Source organism: Equus przewalskii, chromosome 9 (genome assembly GCF_037783145.1).
Source record: "Equus przewalskii isolate Varuska chromosome 9, EquPr2, whole genome shotgun sequence".
NCBI classification, from domain to species: Eukaryota; Metazoa; Chordata; class Mammalia; order Perissodactyla; family Equidae; genus Equus; species Equus przewalskii.
The window spans coordinates 41,116,401-41,142,357 of NC_091839.1; the positions used below are offsets into that span (position 1 = coordinate 41,116,401).

Below are 25,957 nucleotides of genomic sequence, written 5' to 3' on the forward strand. Positions count from 1 at the left end.
ATGCCTATCTTTCAGCGCACTGTGGTTGAGACCTGAAGAGAAGGGAGTTTACTCAGGCTCTTCCCTGATCCTTGTTTTCATTCCCATTCCAGAAAGGAGACCTAATCTGATGGGTTGTTCCAGGACAGTGACTGGGCCACATGAGGGTGGGGCTCTCTTTCTTTCTTCTTTATCTTGTCAGAAGGCCAGAACTTTTTTTTAAAATTAATTAATTTATTTTTATTTATTTTCTTTTTTGAGGAAGATTAGCCCTGAGCTAACCATCTGCCACCACTCTTTCTCTTTTTTGCTGGGGAAGACTGGCCCTGAGCTAACATCTGTGCCCTTCTTCCTCTCCTTTATATGTGTGATGCCTGCCACAGCATGGCTTGACAAGCAGTGCAAGGTCCACACCCAGGATCTGAACCCGCGAACCCCGGGCTGCCGAAGCAGAATGTGCGCACTTAACTGCTGTGCCACCAGGCCAGCCCAAAGGCCAGAACTTTCCCAGCATGGAAGGAGACAGCCCCCATTGTTGTTCTCTCTAGCCCTCTCTTCTCTTTCTTGTATGCATGCTATAAGGGGTAAGCGGCCAGCTCTCTCTCCTCTGCTTTCTCCTTCCAGGTGGCCTAAGTGGCAAGGAAAACAGGAACCATTTTCTTCTGGAGAAAAGACCCGTCCATCCTGTTCTCTTTTCCTTTGGGCGTCTCTTCTCTTCAACCTCCTGTCTCCCATGTGACTAACTGGTAGTCACATTTGGGTTTAGCCTTAAGGAGAAGGAAGGGTCTAATTGAGCCACTCCTGCCAGAGTTCCCGGCCTCAGAGTTTCACACACAAACCCAGGAACAACAAAATGTTCCGGCAGCCAGACTGAAATTTGACCTCACTCTAGCTCAGATGTGCAAAGTCAACATTGGAAATGGAACTGAAAATCACCAGTTAAAGTATCTCACTCTTCTGACTTAAGATGATTTCATTTCAGGTCATAACTCCCTGTTGGAGCTGTTTCTCCCCCTTTGTCTTCTCCTCCTTAAGATGGTTTCTGTAGGGTGGTGCTTAGGTGACCTCACAGTGGCTCAGAGCCCATGCTTTTCTCCTCTGGATCGTCGCCAACCTGTGCTGCCAGGATGCTAGTCTGGTCTTGCCCTTGAGCTGCCAGTCCTAAAAGTCTGCTCTCCTGGCTGTCCTCCCACCCACCGTGACCGCAGGAACTTTTCTTGCCTCATATCTGCCTCCTTACCCAGATGAAATTTGTAAACACCTTCTGCCCAGAGGCCTACTAGCAGAATGGCTACGTAACTCGTGAGGAAAACACACAGACACCCACGTACCATCTTTATCAGGTTGCTTTGCTTTCCTTTACCATTGTCTGTCGTCTGAATATCACCTTTGGGAAACTCGTGGGGGAAGGAACCTTGAATTTGGGGTTATCCCAAATACTTCATAAAGTCAAGCTCTCACAAATAATTTCTAGTATTCCTTCTACATACGGCTTTATTTTCCATTATATTCTTCTATACTCTCCCAATAAACCCCAACAGAGCACTGGAGGATTTCCTGTTTTGCTTGCAGCTGTAACCCCAGTGTTACAATAGCACGTGGCACAGGGCAGGCGCCCTATAAACACTGTGGAAGGAGGGAGTGGCTGCTCACACCTGCGGTGCATGGATTTATCCAGTCCCCCTCGGGGGCAGTCTGATTTCCCTGATCTCCGGTCCTTGCAGAGCAGCGCCCAGAAGTTCACGTGCTGCCCACAGCAGTCACCAGCGTGGAGGGGGGAGTCGAAGCACTGAGGTCCCTCGAGAAGAGCAGAAGAGCAGGACAGAGAATTAACAGGGGTCAAGAGTAGCCCTAGAACAGCGGTTCCCACACTTTTAAATCTCAGAACCCCTTTCCACTTTTAAAATTTGTCGAGGATTCTAAGGAGCTCTCTACAAGGGTTACATCAATGTTTGTTTTATTAAAATGAAAACAAAACTTTACAAATATTTATTTATTTAAAATTAACAACAAAAATATATTACATGTTAGCAAAAATAACATTTTTACTTAAAACATAACTATATTTTCCAAAACAAAAGTTACTGAGAGGAGTGGCATTTACTTTTTTGCAAATCTCTTATGTCTGGCTTAGTAGAAGGCAGCAGGATTCTCATACCGGCTTCTGCACTCTGTTGTGATGTGTTTTGGTTGAAACCTGGTGATGTGGATTTTAGGCTGGTTAATTTTAAAACTGCAGGTGAGAAGCAGCCTCCGAGGAGTGGAGTTTGCTTGCCCTTTGTTGGGAGACATTTACATTTGTAAGGGAAACCTCCATCTGTAAAGTTGCCTCCCTCTCTGTGCCAGGAAGAAGGGAGATGACCTTATCTCTAGAAACTCTTAATCAATGCCAAAGGCAAGAACTTAAATTGGTTACTGTCTGGTAACCTCATGTAACTGATTTAGGGTGGTGGCTTCTGGCCTTTACTTAATCCAATTTGATTCTTATCTAAAAGTTGTGGGACCACCCAATGGCCAAACCCCACCTGCACTGATACCATTTTAACTTTTTTACATGTTCTTTCCTTTGTCTCGTAAAGAGATGGCTCACATACCTATGCCTTAAATTTAGCCTGACTCTCCACCCATGTTTGCAGCAGTAGCAGGGGCTCCTCCTGCCCGTGGGCCCTGTCCCCACGCAGCAGCCTGATTGCCCGTGGGTCCTGTCCCCGTGCTATTCCACACTATTCTCTAAATAAAAGAGCACTACTGCCAGATCTTGAGAGTCCAAGAAATCTTTCTTTCAACTCCTCAGCTCACCGACCCCGCATCACTGGCCTCGCGCAGACAAGCGGAGGAAGAGGGAGGAACTTGGGGACAGCAGGGTTCTCTGGCCACATTCTCAAAATGGCTGTCCTAAAGCGACAGTTGCAGCAGCAATAATAATGATCTTCTCTGTGACAGAGGCTCCCGCCCCCCAGGGACTGCGAGCCCCGATATTAGGACAGAATCCCTGTTTCTCACCGACCCCCGCCCCCAGCTCCAGGCTCTTTGCTTACGATTGCACAATTCTTCAGTAAAGTATAAAACAGCTGGCAGCCTGAAGCAGGCAAATTAGGTAAGCTATGAGTCCCCGAGATAGTGTGTGCTGGTCTCCAGTAGAAGGGAGCGGACAGGCAGCCGAGAAAGGGGAGGAGGGAAAGTAAGCACACCGTGCGTGCGTTTCCTGTAAGGAGAGATGAGAGGTTCTGAAGTTCAGGCACATTTGTTAACAAATACATCTCACTGACAGAGCTGAAAAACGGAAATGAACAAGGAGGCCCAACCTGCCGGGTGTGTGTTGAGGTGCTGGTTCGCAGAGTCAGGGAAGCTGGGCACATAATTATATTTCTACCTCTGTATCTTTTGGGGAGCAGCGGGCAGGGCCACAGCTTTGTCCCTATTCATTAGAGAACTGATGGAAAGATAGCAGTCGCTACCAGGTGCAGCTAGAAGACTAGTCTGTTCTCTTTGGAGTGGACTTGCAACCATGGGTGGGAAGGCTTCCAGGAACATCTGTTAATAAAGCCCTCCCCAGGGGCCAGCACGCCCGCCAACACCTTCCCTGAGTATCTTGCTGACCTGCTTTATAGAGGGAAGGCACGGGCAGCAGCTGCCAACAGCCCTAGCCAGGCCCCGATACCACTCATCTTCCAGCCCCATGGCCCAGCTCTACCTGGAAGGATGTGTGTATTGTGGACGTGAGTGACGGTGTGCTGCTGCAACTAGAGGCGAGAGCCACATGCCGGACTATCTGATAAACAGATAACAAGCCCAAACTTTGTACCTGTAGCTTTCCAAGGCTTTTTCATACTAAGGAATAAACTTAGCCACCTCTACTGCACGTAGTCCCACATGGGCTTGTCACATCCGTTGTGTATTGCTCTACACTGCCGTTGAGGTGGCCTGGGACCATGACCGTCTCGTTTAGCACAGCAATCCCCAAGTCTCATATAGTGTTTGGTACCTAGAAAGCACTTAAAAAGCTTTTGGTGAATGAAAGTTAAGTAAATGAATTCTTGATGGTGTTATTTAACGTGTACCAAAAGCATGTGCTTTTCATACATTATACCATTTAATCAAACTGTTCATGTAAAGCTTCCTTCTCAAGAAGGTACAAGCTCTTTGAGAGCAGGAAATGTATATTTGTGGGTTTTTTAAGACTTTCTACACAGCACCCTATATCCACCTATCTTATGGGAGTGCTACACAGAACCTTCTAAAAGACGTGTCTTCTTTTATAGTGTTAGAAGCTATATTTATTTATCATTTTGCTACAAGGTAAGATTTGCTTATTTTGGGGGCCGGCCCGGTGGCATAGCGGTTAAGTGCGCATGTGCCATTTCTCAGCGGCCCAGCGTTCGCTGGTTCGGATCCTGTGTGCAGACATGGTACTGCTTGGCACGCCGTGCTGTGGTAGGTGTCCTACATATAAAGTAGAGGAAGATGGGCATGGATGTTAGCTCAGGGCCAGTCTTCCTCAGGAAAAAGAGGAAGATTGGCAGTAGTTAGCTCAGGGCTAATCTGCCTCAAAAAAAAAAAAGAAAAGAAAAAAAATTGCTTATTTTTTTCTTTTAAGCCCTACTAATGGTTTCAGGTAAGAAAGTTATTAGATTATGGTCTAAAAATATTCTCTTTTGTTTTTTTTTAAGGAAGATTAGACCTGAGCTAACATCCGTGCCCATCTTCCTCTATTTTATATGTGGGATGCCTGCCACAGCATGGCTTGACAAGTGGTACGTAGGTCCGCACCCAGGATCCAAACTGGTGAATCTCGAGCCACCGAATCGGAAGGTGCAAACTTAACCGCTGTGCCACCAGGCCAGCCCCAATATTCTCTATTATTAAGAAAAAGTCCCAGTTAAAAGATTTGTTTCACTATCTATTGTGTAACAAAATCAGACTACATATACCGTCTATGCTTAACATACTAGATTCCCCACATCATTTCCAACCAGAGAAGCTCTGCTTTTATCTGTTTAAAATGGAAACAGTTTTACAGATTTTCACCTAAATCAGGACAGCAATGCCTGAGAAGGAAGATGTGGTATTTTGATGAAAAATTTGACAAACATTAAAATAACAAGATGAATAAATTAACAGAGAGGCCAGACAGAGAAAAATAGAAGATTTCTGAGTCTCTCCAAGAACTCACTTTATCTATAAGTTCAGTGAATAAGTATAAACAAGGATTGGGGCTTTTTTGCTTTTTTGTTTTTGTTTTTTTGAGCAAGATTAGCCCTGAGCTAACCTCTGCTGCCAATCCTCCTCTTTTTTTGCTGAGAAAGATTGACTCCGAGCTAACATCCATGCCCATCTTCCTCTACTTTTTATATGTGGGATGCCTGCCACAGCATGGCTTGACAAGTGGTGTGTAGGTCTGCACCTGGGATCCAAAACCAGTGAACCCCAGGCCACTGAAGCAGAGTGTGGGAGCGTAACCGCTGTGCCACCGGGCATTTACAAATTAGGGTGCCAGTGACTGAGGAGCATATGACACCAAGGGATTCATGTGGGTCGTCTTCCGAAATGCTGATATTATTCAAAGACTTGGAAGTAAGTGGAATCTTGCTTTTCCCCACGTGAAAGTCTGGAGAGGAGAAAACCTGCATGTGCTAGGCAAGTGGAACTTTTGACACTTTTGAGTACCTGGTGGCGATGGTGTTGCAGCTGTGTCAAAGCAATCAGGGTGAGCGGACTTTGGAGAGAGAAATTATGCCTGACCACTGGAACCAGTGAGCTGAGCATGTGACTTCACAGCAAGCCTTCAGAAGCTATTTTTTTGGAAAAACAAGCTTAAGTTATGGCTTTTAACTTTTGATCACTTAAAAATCATTAACTCACACAAATCAGCTCATCTTCCTGCTGCCATTATTTTATTTTTGTTTACTTTTTATTTTATTATTTTACTTACTAGACTGTGTTTACTTTCACTTCCCACCATAGTCAGTTCCCTGGAAACACAAAAATATCAAAAATCCTGATTTTCTTGATTGCTAGTGTCATTTTTCAATCACCGTTTTAGAGTGTAATAATTTTGAAAAACTAAATTTTCTACACCAAACATGGATAGGTGGTTAAAAACAGGAAGTCTGAAGTACAATCTCAAAGCAATTAAAAGAAAACAAGGCACAATAATAAGGAAAATTCAGAATAACCTGAAATCACCAAGGGTTGAAACAGACATGTCATTGATTATCCCTGGGAAACCCCAAGATGAATTTGAGAGGAGAGAAGAAGACAAATAATACTTGCACAGCTGCAACTCCTGAATCATTAGGAGGAAGCATAGTACATTCTTAGATGCTCATTTAAAATAACCTGTGGTTAATGGGCACCAAGCAAAACCTTGGTTTTTTCTGTTTGAGAATACCCTGACCAAAAAATAGAAAGAGATTTTACTTCTGCAACCATATTTAAAAACTAATAATGTATATCTGATAAGAGTCTAGTATCCAGAATATATAAAGAACACTTGCAACTCAACAACAAAGAGATAAACAACCTAATTTAAAAATGGACAAAGGACTTAAATAGGCATTTATCCAAAGAAGACACACAAATGGCTAATAAGCATGTGAACAGAAGCTCAATATCATCAGTCATTAGGGAAATGCAGATCAAAACCACAATGAGATACCACTTCACATCCACTAGTATGGTTATAATCACAAAAGCAAACAAACAAAAAATAACCAGAAAACAACAATTGTTGGTGAGGATGGAGAGAGACCGGAAGCTCATGCATGGCTGTTGGGGTGTAAAACAGTGCATCCACTGTGGGAACAGTTTGGTGGTTCTCCAAAAAACATATGACTACCCTATGACTCAGCAATCCTACTCCTGGGTATATACCCAAAAGAATTAAAAAGGGGAACTCAAACAGAAACCTGTACACAAATGTTCATAACAGCACTATTCACAGTAGCCAAAAGGTGGAAACAACCCAAGTGTCCATCAATTAATGGATGGATAACCAAGATGTGGTAGATCCATACAATGCATTAGTATTTGGCTAAAAAAAGGAATGAAATACTTCCTCAACATGGATGAACCCTGAAAATATTTATGTTCAGCGAAAGAAGCCAACACAACAGGCCACATATTGTACGACTGCATTTATATGAAATGTTCAGAAAAGGCAAGTCCATAGAAACAGAAAGCAGATCAGAGTTACCAGGGACTGTGGGAGAGGAAATGGAGAAGTGACTGCTTAATGGATAAGGGGTTTCCTTTCAGGGTGATAAAAGTATTCTGGAACTAGGTAGTGGGGATGGTTGCACAACATTGTGAATGTACCACGTTACTGAATTGCACACTTTAAAATGGTTACAATGGTAAAGTTTATGTTATGTATATTTTACCACAATTTAAAAAATAATGCAAGCTTTCAAGGAAAAGCACATTAATTTCTTGAAACTTAAAAGCCATAGCAGAGAGCTATTTAGCAGAAAGCTCAAACAAGCAAATTACAAATTGCTTGACGCTCCCCTGACAATTGTTTGGGTCAAGAGTGGACTTCAAATACAGGCTGGGTCACTCAGAGCCCTTTCATGGGAATTTGGAAGAGAGACTCCCATGGCTGACTTGGTCACAGGACAGGAAAAAAGCAGCACCCCAAGAGTTACTGGGTGGTGCTGATGGCCCAGAGCTCCTACTCAGGCTTGGCTAGTTTTCCACAGGTCCCTTGAGTTTGACATTCTTAGAATAAGAATCCCATCTTGCTTGAGATGGCTCATGTGGTTTCTTCTCCTTGAAATCAAACATATAATCTTCATATATAAGACATTTAGGTTATTCGGTATTTTAGGACATTTAGGAAATGTAATATTACCAATTGTATTAGCTTTCTTTTGCTGCCGTAACAAATTACTACAAATTTAGTGGCTTAAAACAACAGAAATTTATTCTCTCACAGGTCTGGAGGCCAGAAGTCCAAAAAGCAGGGCTGTGCTCCCTTTGAAAGCTCCAGGGGAAAAATCAGTTCCTTGTCCCTTCCAGCTTCTGGTGGTTCCAGGTGCTACTTGGCTTCTGGCCACATCCCTCCAATCTCGGCCTCTATGGTCACCGTGCCTGCTCCTCTTCTGTGTGTCTCTGTTCTCTGTGTCTCTTTTTTTTTTTTTTAAAGATTTTATTTTTTCCTTTTTCTCCCCAAAGCCCCCCGGTACATAGTTGTATATTCTTCGTTGTGGGTCCTTCTAGTTGTGGCATGTGGGACGCTGCCTCAGCGTGGTTTGATGAGCAGTGCCATGTCCACGCCCAGGATTCGAACCAATGAAACACTGGGCCGCCTGCAGCGGAGCGCATGAACTTAACCACTCGGCCACGGGGCCAGCCCCTGTTCTCTGTGTCTCTTACAAGGACACTTGTCACTGGATTTAGGACGCACCCAGATAATCCAGGATGATGTCCTCATCTCTACATCTGTAACTTAGTAACATCTGTAAAGACCCTTTTTCCAATCATGGTAACAGTCACAGGTTCTGGGATTAGGGTACAGAGGGACGGGGGGGAGGTGGGGGGAGGGAGGACATCATCCAATCCACTACGCCAGTATCTAATGTGATATATAATAATATCACAGTGAAAGATATGCCTATTTTGAAGCCTGCTGATACATGTTGGCAATATGTATCAGTGTTCAATGTTGCTGGCAGTGCTCAAAATGTTTTTTGAAACTTTTCATTTGGCACTGCCCTCAGAAATTGAGTCACATTCTATGGAAAACAATAATGGCCATGATAGACTCACTTATTTCTGGACAATGTAACAAGCACTGAGGCATCGATGGGACCTCATAAGGACCCTGAAATAGCGCAAGTAGATCCAACCAGCAGAAGGGTTTTGTTTTCTTCTCGCCAAACTCAGTGCCTTAATTTTCTTAAAGACCAAATACCATTTGGAGCAAACTCTGGGAAATGAGGAGGACCATTAAAATTGGGCAAACTAAATTTTCGCATCAGAATCCCTTAGACGGTGTGGTTGGAAAAGTCCAAATCATTCTTAACCAAATCCTGTCAATTCCACCTAGAATATTTCTCATATATCTAATCTCTTCTACCCCCACTGAACATGCCTTATAGATCCTTCAGACTTTATCAATTGAAATGTTTTCTAACCAGTCTCCTTGCCTTTCAGCTTTGGCTGTCTTGCCCCTATCTTTCCATCCGCTCCAAAATACACTCACCTGCATGTGGCACCCCTGTTCACCCACCTTCTAGGGGTTACCACAACGCGGTGAATTCTAAGTTCCTCAGTGGGGCCCTGAGCACCCCTCTCAGTATGACCTTATTGAATTTTCCAGTTTCTCTGAATTATTTTCTGTTTCCTACCCATGCCTGCCCTGTACACTCATGCCTCTGTGCCTTTGCTTTAACTTTGAAATCCCGTCAGTCAGCTTTTTAAAAAATCATGGGTTTTTTTGTCAGTGAGGAAGATTGGTCCTGAGCTAACATCTGTGCCAATCTTCCTCTATTTGTATGTGGGACGCTGCCAAAGTGTGGCTTGATGAGCAGTGTTGTAGGTCCACAACCAGGATCCAAACCTGCAAACCTGAGGCCACTGAAGTGCAGTGCATGAACTTAAGCACACCACTGACCAGCCCAAAATCATGTATTTTTTTAAAAAGTAAAATAAGTACTACAGGGCCCCAAATGAAAGCAGAGGCTCCTGGACTCCCTCTGCCCACCCTCGCTTCCTGTCCACTCCCTCCTCCCCCAGGCAACTTCTTTCAATGCTCTTACCTGTTCTTTTAGTATTAACCTTCATATTTTAAAATAAAATGTTGATAGTGCTGTATTTATTTTTCAGTTTGTTTTTGTTTTTTTCAGAAAGATTAGCCCTGAGCTAAGTGCTGCCAATCCTCCTCTTTTTGCTGAGGAAGACTGGCCCTGAGCTAACATCCGTGCCCATCTTCCTCTACTTTTTATATGTGGGATGCCTGCCACAGCATGGCACACTTAACCACTGTTCCACCGGGCCGGCCCCTATTTTTTGGTTTAAGATACAAACTGATAATGACTTTCTAGTATGAAGATGAGGGTTTAGCTCCATTATTACCCAGATCCCATCTGTATACATATACTTACATATATACGTATACTCTCCTTCTCCATCCTCCTAATATAGTCATATCATAAGTTTGGATTCTATTGGTATTTGGTGTTTACATGCAATCAGTTGTACTATGAATATATTCTCTTTCTTCTACTTTTTCTCTTCTTTGGAATTAATAATCGCCTTGCTCTTTCATTGACTTCATTTTCCTTGCTTCATTTTCCATTTACCTAGCATTTATTCATCCCCAAGCTCTCTGCCAGAAGTGCACATCTCTTCACAATTCCTTCAAACTTATTGAGGATTCTATCACTTTCATCTCTTTCTTGGAGATCTTCCCCTCCCTGCCAAAATCTTTCGCCTGCTGCTGCAGTCTGGGCTGGTTGCTCTCTAGCTCACCTCTCAAGCGCACCCTGGAAACTCCTGTCACTCCTCTCTTGTGTGGGCTCTAATGCTTCCTGGATAGCCCATGTCTTATTATTTCTTGGTTTTACGCTCTTTAATGAAGTGCCTCTTCCAGTTGCTTCCTGAGGAAAACTGCATGGGGAGTAAATTTCTTGAGCTGTTATGTATTTGAAAGATCTTTATTCTACCCTTATGTTTGATTGATAGTCTGGGAGGTATCTGAGTCAGTTCAGGCTGCTATAACAAAGCACCATAGACGGATGGCCTATAAACACCAGAAATTTCTATCTAACAATTCTGGAAGCTGGAAGTCCAAGATGAGGGTGCCAGCCTGGTGGGGTTCTGGGGAGGGCCCTCTTCTGAGTTATAGACTGCAGACTCCTTGTTGTATCCTCACATGGTAGAGAAAAGAGAGGAAGCAAGTTCTCCTGTAACTATTATAAGGGTGCTAATCCCATTCAGGAGGGTTCTGCTCCCATGACCTAATTGCCTCCCAAAGGCCTCACCCCCAAACACCATCACATTGGGAGGCAGAGTTTCAACATGTGAATTTTGGAGGGTCACAAACATTCAGCCCAAAACGGGAGGAAACAGATTCTAAGTTGGAATTCATTTACTCTTGGGATTTTGAAGTCATTGTTCCGTTGTCTTTTAGCTTCAAGCTGATGTTTCAGATACTACTCCAATTCTGATGCTTTGTACGTGATCTGTTTTTCTCTTACACAGATTTTTTTCTTTTGGTGAGGAAGATTGTCCCTGAGCTAACATCTGTGCCAATCTTCCTCTATTTTGTATGTAGGATGCCACCACAGCATGGCTTGCTGAGCAGTGTATAGGTCCACACCTAGGATCCAAAGCTGCAAACCTTGGGCCACTGAAGCGGAATGTGCGAACTTAACCACTATGTCACCGGGCTGGCCCCTCCCTTAGAAAGATTTTAATAATCATGTCTTTTTTTGATTATTACCTATCTTAGTGTAGGCCTTTTCGCATTTGTTTTTTCAATTGTTCTTTTGTATTCTGTTCCCTTTTTATAGCATCCTGTTTTTGTTTCATGGATGTACTATACTCCTAACAATCTGAAGCTATTAACTAGAGGGGCTTTCAAAAACTTTCTTCTACTCTCTGTTTCTGTGTCCTGCAAGTCTATTTTATTCCTGTTTGTTTGTTTGGTCCTCAAAACTCTGGTGATCCTTGCCTGACGGCTTACCCTTGAGGGTATAGCAATAAGAAGCTGATTGTAAGTTCTGTGTGCATGGCATGTATTATTGACTAGCGGGAGTTGCTATGGGATGATCTGGCTGGGCTGCATCTTAAAGAACCCCTGAAGTCAGAATTAAACTAATCATATTGGGGCCGGCCCAGTGGCACAGCAGTTAAGTTCGCATGTTCTGATTTGGCAGCCCTGGGTTTGCCAGTTTGGATCCTGGGTGCAGACCTACACACCGCCTGGCAAGCCATGCTGTGGTAGGCATCCCACATATAAAGTAAAGGAAGATGAGCATGGATGTTAGCTCAGGGCCGGTCTTCCTCAGCAAAAAAGAGGAGGACTGGTGGCAGATGTTAGCTCAGGCCTAATCTTACTCAAAAAAAACCCCCTAATATTATATGCACCTGTTGCACATGTGCAGAATAACTGTAATATGCTCACTTACTAGTTAGGCCAAAATCTCACCCTCTTCTCTTCCCTCCCTGAAACTCAAAAAGCTAATGACATCATTTTAGATATAGCATTTATAGCAATGAGTCATATTTGGCTGCGAATTGTAGTCAATATCTCAGAGAAAACTTGGCAAAACATCAACATCCCAGCTTCCTTCTATGAAGAGCTTCTCTATGAAGGTGGTTGTGCTTACTCTTCAGCTCTGCAATACAGACATTTCTTTGGTCTTTCTCTGTGTTCAGGAATTTTAAAAAATAATGTAACTCAGGGAATGTCAGTTTTAGCTTCTTGTACATATCTTAAATTTTCAAGAATAAAATAAGGGTACAGTAAGTATTGTTTGTACAAATTTGATTGTTTTGTACAAATCCCAAATCTTCCTGGATGTTGTAAGGACATGAAAATGTTCTTTCTCAGGAAGAATTAACAGAAAATCATTGGCCAAATCTCATTTTTCTTTTTTTCTAAATATTTTATTTTCCCTTTTTCTCCCCAAAGCCCCCTGGTACATAGTTGTATATTTTCAGTTATGGGTCCTTCTAGTTGTGGCATGTGGGATGCCGCCCCAACATGGCCTGACGAGCAGTGCCATGTCCGCGCCCAGGATCCGAACTGGTGAAACCCTGGGCCACCGAAGTGGAGCGCCTGGACTTAACCATTTAGCCACAGGGCCAGCCCCTCATTTTTCTTCTTATGTTCAAACTACAGAAAAAACCTTTACACAGTCTCACTTAGGCTTGAAAATCATAAGCACTTCTATAGAACGAGCTTCCCCTTCTACCATCACACAGCTGAAAGGGCCGCAGAGGCTGAAATTCTACTTTGTTGCGTCACCCTAAGTTCAAACACTGTAAAAACTGGGGCACTGCAGTATTGTGCAAAAATCAAATATGCTATTTTCCTCATGGATTTTAGTTGACTGCAAGGACCAGGATTGAATTGACTGGTCCGGGACCTGAAAAATAAAGGCAATTTGACAGGGTATGTTTCAATCCATCTTCCTTAATTTATTTTAAATTTCTTGGAAGTAGTTTAACTCCTATTTATGGAAATGTCAAATGAAATAGCCAAAGATAACCAGATTGATTGAACAAATGGATTTCCATGTTTTTTGCACTGAGCAAGACTAAGAACACTTTTTCTATCATGGGTTCACAGGCAAAAAGAAAACAACTTAATTATTTGGGGGTTCTTTTGTATTTGAGAGACAAAACAAAAATTTCAATTCCTTTTTTAAAATGAGGAAAATCAGAAACAAAACCTTACTAAACCATGGAAATCATATTTTCCCCCACATTGTCCCCTCTAGATTTTCCTATTTCTGTCAAGACTATCATTTCTCCCCAAATTGAGCAGATTTGAAAGTCTGGGAGCCATCTCTTTGTCTCCGTTCCCCTTACCTCTCAACACCCTCATACTTCCCACCTTGTCTGCTCTTCTTGCTTGACTCATGTTATCAGTCACCAGGTCTCAGACTTTGATTCCCAAGTCCACCTTTCCATTTCCTCCAAACTGTCTCAGCCTGAGTCCTCAGGTGCCTCCCAGCTAAGCGACTGCCCTTTGTCTCACCGCCTCCATTCTAGTTTTAGAGGAGTTTCGAGCTTATTTGCCTAGAGAGTCAGGCAGGTAAAGGAGTGAAATGAGCTGGGTGAGCACGGCCTGATTCAAAAGGGCAGGCTCTACTCAGCTCCAGCCAATTGTTGCTTCACCAGGGATGACGGGACAGTGTTGCTAGAAATCCATCTTCCCATGAAAGGTCAGAGATCCCCAGAGTTTCTGTAGGTTCTCTCACTTCCCTCGGATTCCTGAGAATCCCAGGAACAAGAAGAGGGAGGTTTTGCACCTGGAAGGTGGGTTATGCAATGTACTGGGCTGGCCAGATCTCTCAATGCTTGTCATGTTCCCAGTCCCTGAAGCAGTCTTAAGTGGTTCCTTATAGATAAGTGCCTCACCACCCTGGGTCATCATCTTAGCCAGGAGCCACCCAGGAGAGGTCTAGTAGAAAGTTCTAGATGGCCAACACGTACATTAAAAGAGTTCAACATCACTAATTATTAGGGAAATGCAAACCAAAATGACAATAAGATATCACCTCACACCCATTAGAATAGCTATAATTAACAAGACAAGAAATGACAAATATTGGAGAAGATGTGGAGAAAAAGGAACCCTCATACACTGCTGGTGGGAAAGCAAACTGGTGCAGCCACTATGGAAAACAGTATGGAGATTTCTCAAAAAATTAAACATAGAAATACCATATGATCCAGCTATTCCTTTTTTTCTTTTTGAGGAAGATTAGTCCTGAGCTAACATCTGCTGCCAATCCTCCTCTTTTTGCTGAGGAAGACTGGCCCTGAGCTAACATCTGTGCCCATCTTCCTCTACTTTATATGTGGGACACCTACCACAGCATGGCTTGCCACAAGGTACCACGTCCACACCTGGGATCCAAACCGGTGAACACCGGGCCACCGAAGCGGAACATGCACACTTAACCGCTGTACCACCAGGCTGGCCCCCAGCTATTCCATTTCTGGGCATTTATCCAAAAAACATGAAAACAACAATTCAAAGAGATTTGTGCATCCCTATGTTCATTTGCAGCATTATTCACAATAGCCAAGATATGGAAGTAAACCAAATGCCCATCCACAAAAGAATGGATAAAGAAGATGTGGTGTATATATATATACAATGGAATACAACTCAGCCATAAAAAAGACAAAATCAGGGGCCAGCCTTGTGCTGTAGCGGTTAAGTTCATGCACTCCGCTTCAGCAGCCCAGGGTACACCAGTTCAGATAGTGGGCTCAAACCTAGACACCACTCATCAAGCCATGCTGTGGCAGCATCCCATAGAGGAACTAGAAGGACTTACAACTAGGATATACAACTATGTACTGAGACTTTAGGGGAAAAAAAAAAAGATAAGATCACTCCCTTTGCAAAAACATGGATGGACCTTGAAGGTAGTATGTTAAGTGAAATAAGTCAGACAGAGAAAGACAAATACCATATGATTTCACTCATATGTGGGAGATAAACACACAGATAAGAAGAACAGATTGATGGCTACCAGAGAAGGGGGTAGACAAAGGGTGAAAGGGATAAAGGGGCACATATGTATGGTGATGGATAAAAACTAGACTATTGGTGGTGAACACGATGCAGCCTATACAGAAACTGAAATATAATAATGTACACCTGAAATTTATACAATGTTATAAGCCAATATGACCTCAATTAAAAAAAAAAGAGAGAGAAGACCAGCTCTGGTGGCCTAGTGGTTAAATTTGTTGCACTCTGCTTCGGCGACTTTGGTTTGGTTCCTGGGCATGGACATACGCCACTTGTCTCTTAGTGGCCATGCTCTGGTGGTGGCTCACATATGAAAAGAGGAAGATTGGCAACAGATGTTAGCTCAGGGCAAATCTTCCTCAGCAAAAAACCCCCCCAAAACCCAAAAAACCAAATCTGTTTGGGGCTGGTCCAGTGGCGTCATTGTTAAGTTCACATGTTCCGCTTTGGTGGCCTGGGGTTCACAAGTTCAGATCCTGGGTGCGGACCTATACTCCACTCACCAAGCCATGCTGTGGTGGCATTCCATATGCAAAATAGAGGAAGACTGGCATGGATGTTAGCTCAGGGCCAGTCTTCCTCACCAAAAAAAAGAAAGTTCTGTTGAACCAGGATGATGGCGATGAATCAACCAATCATCCAGTCTGGACCAACCCACACTAGACCAATCAGTTCCTCTCTCTCTGGAATTTGAACTTTAAATAAACAGTGAGGTAATGGTAGTGATAGTGGAAGTGGAAATACACAAAAAGCACAAGCAGAAAGAGTGGTTGAATCATGGGAATGCCAGAGTAAGGATCAACAAACATCTTCTGCTAAGGAGTGACAAAATAACCTGGTAACTAGGATTGCACTGGATCCTGAATAAATTTTGAGTTTCCAAACTTCATTCCAGGTCTATTAGGCACTATACTGTAATTCCTGTTCCTCCCATGAGTTCTGGGTAGGAAGCTTTTCCTGGGATCTTAGGAGGCCTGGTGTAGGGTCAATCTTCTTGCCTTCCTTATGTGTATGTGTATATATCCTTAAAAAAATCCCATTCCTTTAGGTAATCTGAGCGAATCCTTGCAAAGAAAAAAAACCTAACAATGTACACAATGCTCTTTCTTGCTTTTTTTTCCAAAGAGGTAATTTTACTCAAAACTTTGCCATTGTAAAATGCTTGTCCCAACTGCTTTTCTTCTGTGGTCCCCTGCCCTTTTCTATTTGTTTTGATGTAGAAAATTGTTCTGGAATACTTATTAATAACACTAATTACTTGAGTAAAAGTACATCAATGAGTCAATCAAAATGTGCCAATATTCTACAGGGCGCAGTCTGTCACACATACAAAAATGGCATTAAGTTTTTGATGATTTGATCTTGAGTAGTTGCAAGTAGGGATGGACCTGGATGTCCCAAGTTTTACAAAGAACTTAAATTATGAGAAAAACAGTCACTCTCCAGAGTTACAAAACACTCTGGAGAAGGAATTATGCTTCAATTCCATGCTCTGAATATTTAAGGAAGGGGAGATGAAATAAGGATGATGATGAGAACAGTAGAAAAAAATTAAAAGATAAAAAGGGGAGAAAGACATGAGAGACAAAGTGGAAGGTAAGACATTAAGCTTAGTGACATGATTACAGAAATGATGAGTGATGAGACATAGAAAGATTACACGTGAGCACAAGTGCATTGTGGGGGAGGGTTTGAAAATTTACGATTATGTTGGGAAGAAAACTAAAAATTCTTTTTACAATGGAATAAATGTTTCAAATGTCTTCGTAGTATTAGAATTAAATTAGAATTTAAAAAATCAATGTAGACTCATAATTTTAAAAAGAGATGTCTTCCAATTTTCCCCAAAAATTAACCTAGCAGTGATGTTTTCCTAATCCCAATCTGTACTCATGGGGAACAATCTGATATTCATCCCTGATGCCCAGATTGTGCCATTAATATTTTTCTTCATTTAAAGGAAGTACGGTTCCTTATAAAATAGCTCACTCCATGTTTTGGGTCAGAGAAAGCCGAAGATAATCTGAAACATCTTATGTATATAAAATTAGGAATGTTTTAAAAAACGGGAGAAGTGCTGAAGAGACAACAGAATCATCTTAAAAGGCCTTTCACTGGGCAAGCTCTAAAGAACTGAGCAAAAAGGGAAGATAATCATAGATAATTGAAACTATGTTAATCTATGAAAGTTCATAATGCTTCTCCAAAGGAAAAAGTTTACAATTGTAAAAGGCAGTTTGGCTATAAAAGGTAGTGAATGTGATAACATAGATATGTTAATTTTTTAAAAGTTGAATAAATACAGAGAGATATATATGGGTTTCTAAAAACAAATCTAAAGCATATATTAGTTTATAAAGCACAGACTTGCCTTTTCGCTAATTGTGAAAGTAGGGAGGGATGAACAGAGGGAATTGGGAATCAGCCAAGCAGTCCTGGAAAAAAATATTAACCATACCAAGAACAGAAAGCAGTGCTCCACAACATTTGTCACACACAATGACCAGGAGGAAAGGAGACCCAGCATTTAGTCAGCACTGGGGTCGCAAAATGACAAAGTAGAAAGAGAATTAATTCAATAGTGTGTTTCAAGATGATGATTTGCCAAATGTCCTGAAGAAGATAGCTAATTATGTAGACTTGATCTTGTCTCATGAAAGATGAAACCTTACAACGGCCCTATTAATTATAACAAATGAATGAAACAAAATTGGTTTGTAAAAATGAACAGTCTAGGTCAACATATAATGATAAGATGTAAGGTGGCCAAAGGAAAGTTCAAAAATACACCATTTCAGGAGAGGCATTAGGTTGCATTCTGTGAACAGCAAGGAATTAAAAAATTTTATCAATGTGTAATAGGAGAGCAAGCCAGAAGGCACAACCAGGCCTGTGACCCAACTGAGATTCAAATGGTTGAAACCTCAGCTGGTCTAAATAACATGCTTTTTCTTTTAGTTTTATATCTCAGATGAAATAGAATCAAATATCCATAATATTATTGTACCCCATGACAGCCACTAGTCCTTTTGACACCTTTGTACCAATGAGAAAAGACATCCCTTCCTCCAGGTGGCCCCAAGCCCCTGGGTAGATGGCTTTAAGGGGTGAGGCAGAGCTGTATTTCAACTCTGCTCTCCCCTTCGGCCAGGCACCCTATGCAAAGCACAACCCCCACAGGCCTGCTGTCCCCTTAGGAAGGTTTAAGAAATAACCATACAGTAAAATTATTGCAACCCCAGAAAGGTATAAGTATAGGGGTAACGAAGACATTAATTTCAACCTATGGTAATAACACTTCAGAAGCAATTAAAGTATCAGAATAAATTTTTGTCATTACTGTGAAAATTCGTGCATATTTTGCTTGCTTTTAAATACAAACCTTACAATTTTAATTAAACTTTTCAGAATTTGTTGATAAAGTTTGTGATCAGTGCTTAAATGCCAGGGAAATTTTTATTTGTTAAGTTTAAACATTTTGATTTCCTGGTTGTGTTCAACATTTAGAGGAATATTATTTCACAGATTTGACAGATTAATAATTTGAGCATTAAGCAAAATATATATTGGAGTAAGTGTTCCTCTTTTCACACAGGTGTCCCTGAGAGCTTAGACATGTAAGATCTAAGTGACAATAGGTAGAGGAAATGGAAATAAAGTCATAGTGAGGGTGGAAGAAAGACGTTCAGAGCAGGAGGAGAGAAAGGTGATATTCAAGGTAAGACAGGGAGAGAAAGGAGAGGAGTAGAGGAATCTGGAGGGCTCTGGAGTGTTAATGCAGGTAAACCGCTTATTTCACCCAGGGCCTTCACTTCTTTTCTCTGCTCTTTAATACCTGGCTTACTTTTCAACTGTTTATTTTGAAAAAAAAAAAAACAAACCTCCTCTAAAGAAACTGTTGACTTAACAAAAAATAAAAGCAAGACATGTGCTGGAAGAAAAGCCTTCAAGAACCCTGAGAGTCCTCCCAAGATTTACCCTTGGAATGTCCTGCTACGTCCATGATTGGCCCTTTGGGCCCGGACAAGAGCATCTGACCTTTTCCTTTATATCATATAGCACAGATGAAACCGGGTTTGAGTATTACAATTAGATTTTACTAAACACTAAGGCTCTGTAGGAAGTATACACAGAGAGTAACATGAAATCCAGTGATCTGGTGTATAAAACCTGGATAGTTCTCTTCTGGTGGTCCCTTTCAGCTCCCAGTCTCTTAGTGGTGGGCAGCATCTTTGCACCCATCACCCAGATGGCCACAGCTGCAAGGCTACCTTTCTCACAGTACAGAATCCAGGGTCTAACATGAGGCCTACTCTTCAGGCCTCAAAGGATAAGCCACATATCACACAGTAACTCCAACATTCACCCAAGAGAGAAACACACACAGTAATAGGTGTCCTTCATCAAAGGCCCCACTGAACTACCAACGAGCAGCGCAGCAGCCCCGGGAGGGTAAATCATTCCCCAGGACGGTGTGATATTACCCCCAGATAAAGTCAAACTTTAGGCCTTGGGATATGGTGAAAAGAGCACCGGACTAGGCATTAGGAGTTCAAGTGGTTTAGTGCGGGACTCACGGTGTGACCCTCAGGCAAGTTACTTTATCTTTAGAGGCTTTATTTACATGATATGTAAATAGAACCTATCTCTATCTATTTTAAAGGATTACAGTAATAATGAGATAACAAAGAAGTGCTTTGAAAAAGCAGAAACTCTTACAAAAAGAAAAGAATAAATCACCTCATTCCAGAGGTTCCATAATCTTTGCCTGCTCTTCTGCAATTCTCGCCAGGCCGTTCTCCTCAACGGATCTTAAACTCGGCATCATTTGCTGACCTGAGGATTTAAATTAAAGGCTAAGATCTCTTACAGCTCTGGAAGTATATGAGTCCCATTCATCCAATGATCATGAACACCTACTATGTATTGTGTTGGAAACACAAAAATGAGTAAAATCCAGGGGCTGGCCCCGTGGCCGAGTGGTTAAGTTCATGCGCTCCGCTGCAGGCGGCCCAGTGTTTCGTTGGTTTGAATCCCGGGCGCGGACATGGCACTGCTCATCAAGCCACGCTGAGGCGGCATCCCGCATGCCACAACTAGAAGGACCCACAATAAAGAATATACAACTATGTACCAGGGTGCTTTGGGGAGTAAAAAAATAAAATCTTTAAAAAAAAAATGAGTAAAATCCAGCAAAAATGATAAAATTCAGACATCAATAATGATGGAATGTAGTATTAAAAGTTTATGTAAAGTTATTGGGAAGCATTATTCTGGATAATCCCTCTGTTCAACTTTGTTAGCAAGCATAAAACACTTATCAAGTACTACAGAGCTGAAAAGGATTGGTTAGAAGCTGTGAGGATACAGAAATTTCTAAAAACCTACCATTTAGTGTGGCAGCTAGTATTCTGGATGATGGTAAAACTTCGGTCTTGCCAGACCTGGAGTAGAGTTCAAATTCTGCTATTAACTTACTGTACGATGTTTAAGAAGTACTTTTTTGACTCTCTAAGCCTGTTTCCTTTCCCTAAAATGGGGATAAAATACAGTACCTAGTCCTTAGGGTTGTTGTGAGGTTCAAATGAGACAATTTATATAAAGAACAGTTCCTGGCAGGTAAGTGCTTGATAAACAGCCACAGTTCTTTTCATGTGTGAGCACAGTGTAGGGAGATGACAAGAGTGAGATTTCTATCAACACACAGCTAGCAAAATACTCCGTATGTTGCAGAGCTGTTTCACTTTCTCCCTTCGAGTCTCCTCCTCTGCTTCCTCCTTAGTTATCAGACACCGTTTTGCGATCCCAAAGTCTCACAGTCCTTCAAGTATGAAAGCTGTAGCACTTCCAATGCCCAGTCACAGGTTTATGGAGAACTTTTTGTGTATTAAAGGGCCAATTTCAATCAATAAGTCATTCCATTCTTCCTCTGATTACCACGGCTAATGAGCAGCGCTGACCTGAGTACATGATAAAAATGTGAGCCACACTTCATCAAATATAATTTAAACGTGGACTGCTTTTCTTCAAGACAGCTAGGAGTGAAATCCCTATAACGTACTTCGAAATCTCAAAAAAGCCCAATGATTAATAATGTTGGGCTTGAGATAAAACAGATACTTCCCCAAGGTCAGTGGCCGAGGAGGCATCAGTGGCCTTGATGCTTCCTGATTCTTTCTCCATCCCGCACCCCACCTCCACTCCCAAGTTCAGCCTAGATCTACCAGTCTGACCACTACCTTCAGGGCGAGGTGCTGGGGCGAGGAAGGCGAGGGGTGGGGGAGGCGGGCAGAAACGGAACTTCATTGTTCGCGGGACCGACTCTTCCCGAAAGAGCCCGTTGGCAGCGCCTGCGCAGTGCGCGCTCTTTGTGCCCGGCTGCAGCAAGCTACTTGTTTGTGTGTCTCTCTCGGAGGCGGTGGAGGCGGAGCCGGCGGGGCGTGGCCTGCTGCGCCGCAGGCCGATTGGGCTTTCGCAGGGAGGTGGGCGGGCGCAGGGCGGAGCTTCTGATAACAACACTCGGAGCGGGGGCTGAGGCTATTTGTTGCTGCGCCGCCACCGCCCGAGCCATGGTCCGCGTTCCTCTCGGGCTCTCTTAGCAGCAGCCGCCGCCGCCCTGTGCTCTCCGGCTTCACTTCCTCCTTCTCTTCCTGCTGGGCCACTTTCCTCCTGGCGCTATGACCGTCGTTTCCGTCCCGCAGCGGGAGCCGCTTGTCCTGGGCGGCCGCCTTGCGCCCCTGGGCTTTTCCGCCCGCGGTTACTTCGGGGCTCTTCCGATGGTGACCACGGCTCCGCCGGCTCTACCCCGGATCCCGGATCCCCGGGCACTGCCCCCCACCCTCTTCCTCCCTCACTTCCTAGGGGGCGACGGTCCCTGTCTGACCCCTCAGCCTCGCGCCCCAGCACCGCTGCCCAACTGCAGCCTCGCCGCGGCGGGGGGTCCCCCACGGGCAGCGCCAAAGAAGCGGCGCAAGAAGAAGGTGCGGGCCAGCCCGGCGGGGCAGCTGCCCAGCCGCTTCCACCAGTACCAGCAGCACCGGCCGAGCCTGGAGGGCGGGCGGAGCCCCGCGACGGGCCAGAGCGCAGCGCAGGAGGTCCCGGAGCAGGCCGCCGCCTCGGGCCCGGCGACCGCAAACCCCCCTGAGGAAGCGAGCCCCTTCGCCGGCCCGCTGCCGGCCGCCGCGCCCGGCCAGCCCTCTTTCAGAAGAGAGGTAAGGGCTCGAGGGGGCCTGGGGCGGTCGGAGAGGTCCGGCGTGGGACGGCGCCGCGGGCTCTGAGGTCGGGGCCCAGCCTTGAGGGGCCGGGGCGAGGGGCCGCTGTTTACTCGGGAGGGAAGTTTCCGTGACGCCCGCTCTGTTCTTGCTGGGGGAAGGGGGGGAGGGGAGGCATGCGCTGGCGCCGCTGATTGGCTCCCAGGAAACAGCCAATGAGAGACGCCGCTGCGCCCCAGCAACAGCCCCGATTTAGAAAGCTGGCGGCGTTCCAGGGGGTTTCGGCGTTCCGGGCGCGCGGTGGGCTGGGGGAGGGCCGGGGCCCGCGGGAGGCTGACGTCAGCGCGCTACGTGCGGAGCGCTCCGGCGCCCATGAAGGAGGCGAGGCCGGCTGGGGGCCGTCGCGGCTCCCGGGCGGTTAGGGGCTCCCCGCTCTCCCGTGGGTGCGCAGTGGGCCGGGGCGGTTCGCTTCCGGTTGGTTTGCTCCCCGCCGAGGCGTGAGGCCCCCCGGGCGCCCGCCTGTCCCGCTGGGCGCTGCCCCTCGCCGGGCGCCCTGCTTGGCCGTACTTTCCGCTTTGAAAGTTGGCGGGGGCGGCGGCCGCCTTCGTGCCTCTCTGGAGCCGTAGGTTTTGTGTGCTCGTCTGGGAGAGGGACGGACTTCCTTGTCCGGACAGCCCGCGCTGGGTACTCCGCCGCGCTTTCGGAGTGGAAGGCAGTTTCCTCAGTGCTGTCCAGAGTGATGAAGTTCTCGAAAGAAAAGTTATCAGCTGAATCGAGCTTATGCTGCCCGCTTGCCATGCTGATGGACTCTCATAACATTAATTAAAACAAACGGGATTAAGTCGCTGAGATGATTTGAAATTAAAGTAACCTTGATATCAAAATAAAACATTTTGTTGACTTTTAATTTCAGAGAGGTTTTCATAATAGTGAAATGAAAATAAGTTACCGCGATTCGTTGAAAGGATGTTGGGCAGAGGTGTGTGCAGCGTACTGAGCTGTGCCCTGGGAAGAAGTTCACTTTGTCCGCCGTGATTCCTTCTCTTAGATTCCTTTTGTTTTAAAATTCCATGGCTCTGAAATATTAATGAGGATCTGAAAGCGAACTTTGTCCTTCTTGCTTCCTGGGCAATAAGTAAGATTGCTTCCTTTTCTAGAAGGGCATTAAAACCAGGGAGCTCTGGGCAGTTAGGCTTGTGGATATGGAATGTGCTCCGGCTGTGTGTTGGTGCCCTGCTTTCCTCCCGTGTTACTTATTAGTGTTGGAACGAGGGAGCGGTCGAATGGTTACCTCCTTCCCTCCGGCTGCCTGCGGGGATCGCTTGAGTTAGCAAAGCTCTTGAAGCAGTTGTTAAGCTAGAAAGTAGGGGACAGGCGGGACCCATTTTTTTCTGATTATGTGTTTGTTGTAAGTATGTCTAACTGGAAAAGATAAAAAGTGATAAGTATTTTAGTATTTAGATTTTTATTTTAGTATATAAGTTTCTGAAAAGTTTTGTTTGTAGAAGCTTGGAGATAGGTTTTTCTGTGTAGACTTAGTAACCATTATCAAAACATTTGCTTACTTAAAATCTAGCTCCTGCTAATCGAATTTGTATTTATTCTGAAATAATTTTGAAGGTATCTGTCTAAAAGGCAAATAATGTATTTATTAACATAGTTTTTATTTTTATGCAACCAACCAGAATAAAAGCATTTGAAAATTTCTCTTTTTTTTTTAATTTTATTTTTTTCCTTTTTCTCCCCAAAGACCCCCGGTACATAGTTGTATATTCTTCGTTGTGGGTCCTTCTAGTTGTGGCATGTGGGACACCGCCTCAGCGTGGTTTGATGAGCAGTGCCATGTCTGCGCCCAGGATTCGAACCAACGAAACCCTGGGCCGCCAGCAGCGGAGCGCGCGAACTTAAGTGCTCGGCCACGGGGCCAGCCCCTGAAAATTTCTCTTGACAACATCTTACTGTAAAAACACTGAGCTTTGTCAGTGTTTGGAGGTTGGCATAGGTGTTTGGAAGATAGCTCATTACTCTTATAGGTATAGAAAGATGAACTTGGGGTTACTTTGGGTTTTTTCCTTTGACATTTTAGAACTGGCTCGTACATGGCACACTGCTAACAGTGGTGATGAACTGGATTTTTAGTGGTAAACAAAATGTGTCTATTTGGACATCCAGTGATAAGTGCAGCAAGCACATACTTCATCAAGACAGTGCACTAAAGTCCAGGGGAACTTTCTAAAAGAAAATATATTAGATATGTGGTATGAGGTTCATGACTGATTTTTATCATGAGACTGTATTCATTTTTATATTCCTTGTCTTTGTAGGTTTTAAAATCAAAGATGGGAAAATCGGAGAAAATTGCCATTCCCCACGGCCAGCTTGTTCATGGTATACACTTGTGTGAACAACCAAAGATAAACAGACAGAAAAGCAAATATAACTTACCACTAACCAAGATCACCTCTGCAAAAAGAAATGAACATAATTTTTGGCAGGATTCTGTTTCGTCTGATATAATTCAGAAGCAGGAAAAAAAGCCTTTTAAAAATACTGAGAACATTAAAAATATGCATTTGAAGAAATCAGCATTTCTCACTGAAGTGAGCCAGAAGGAAAATTATGCTGGGGCAAAGTTTAGCGATCCGCCTTCTCCTAGTGTTCTTCCAAAGCCTCCTAGTCACTGGATGGGGAGCACGATTGAAAATTCCAACCAAAATAGGGAGCTGATGGCAGTACACTTAAAAACTCTCCTAAAAGTGCAAACTTAGATCTCAATTTCAGTATGTCTGTAAAACTTAGTTTTTCCAAAATCCCTGGACTCTTGAAAATTGGTACAGAAATGGAAATTTGCCTTGTTGCAACGTACAAGTGCAAAAGATGAGTTTAAAAAATTACAAACAGCTTGTATTATATTTTATATTTTGTAAATACTGTATACCATGTATTATGTGTATATTGTTCATACTTGAGAGGTACATTATAGTTTTGTTATGAAAGTATGTATTTTGCCCTGCCCAAATGGTAGGTGTTTTGTATATATACAATGGAGAAATTTTAAGTGTGTGCTAAGGCACACGGAAGACCAATTTATTTGCACAAGGTACTGAGATTTTTTTTTTCAAGAAACAGCTGTTGAATCTCAAGGTGAAGATCTAAATGTGAACAGTTTACTGATGCACTACTGAAGTTTCAATCTGTGGCACAATCATTGTAAACATGGGGTTTGTCTATGTTTCTCTAAATTGATTTCTGCCTTCTAATCTGTGATTACTGGAAAACTCCTATTCCCATTTTTACCAAGCTTAATTTCTGGCTTTTGGTTTATATCCATTATTCAAATTTAAAATACCTCTAATTTTAATGCCAACAAAATTGGTTGTAATCAAATTTTTAAATAATAATAATAATTTGGCCCCCCCCTTTTAAACTAGTCTTGACTCTTTGTGTGTGACTTTTTCATGTTTGAATGTGTGACATGGAGATGGATTTTAACTCCATTTTACTAGCTAAATGTCTTTGGCTTTCTACTAATCGTCCATCTTCC

At 43.5% G+C, this 25,957-nt stretch overlaps 1 protein-coding gene and 1 long non-coding RNA gene across 3 annotated transcripts; one reads left to right on the top strand and one right to left on the bottom strand.

Moving 5' to 3' along the window:
• Positions 1-1,446: 1,446 nt before the first annotated feature.
• Positions 1,447-22,534, bottom strand: LOC103549519 (uncharacterized). Of its 2 annotated transcripts, none has more exons than XR_011522563.1 (6): positions 20,591-20,982; positions 19,943-20,038; positions 5,647-5,771; positions 3,018-3,184; positions 2,084-2,176; positions 1,447-1,777 (listed from the first exon to the last, which is right to left on the bottom strand). It is a non-coding gene; the product is annotated as an uncharacterized lncRNA (long non-coding RNA). The 2 variants fall into 2 exon arrangements; XR_011522565.1 differs by lacking the exon at positions 1,447-1,777 and adding an exon at positions 21,442-22,534 and having other exon boundaries at positions 1,920-2,176; positions 20,591-21,162.
• PNRC1 (proline rich nuclear receptor coactivator 1) lies at positions 21,629-25,840 on the top strand. The gene is made up of 2 exons (XM_070559158.1): positions 21,629-22,413; positions 24,738-25,840. Exons 1-2 carry the CDS (start codon positions 21,880-21,882, stop codon positions 25,179-25,181), a joined length of 978 nt encoding a protein of 325 aa, XP_070415259.1. The 5' UTR covers positions 21,629-21,879; the 3' UTR covers positions 25,182-25,840.
• Positions 25,841-25,957: the final 117 nt, after the last annotated feature.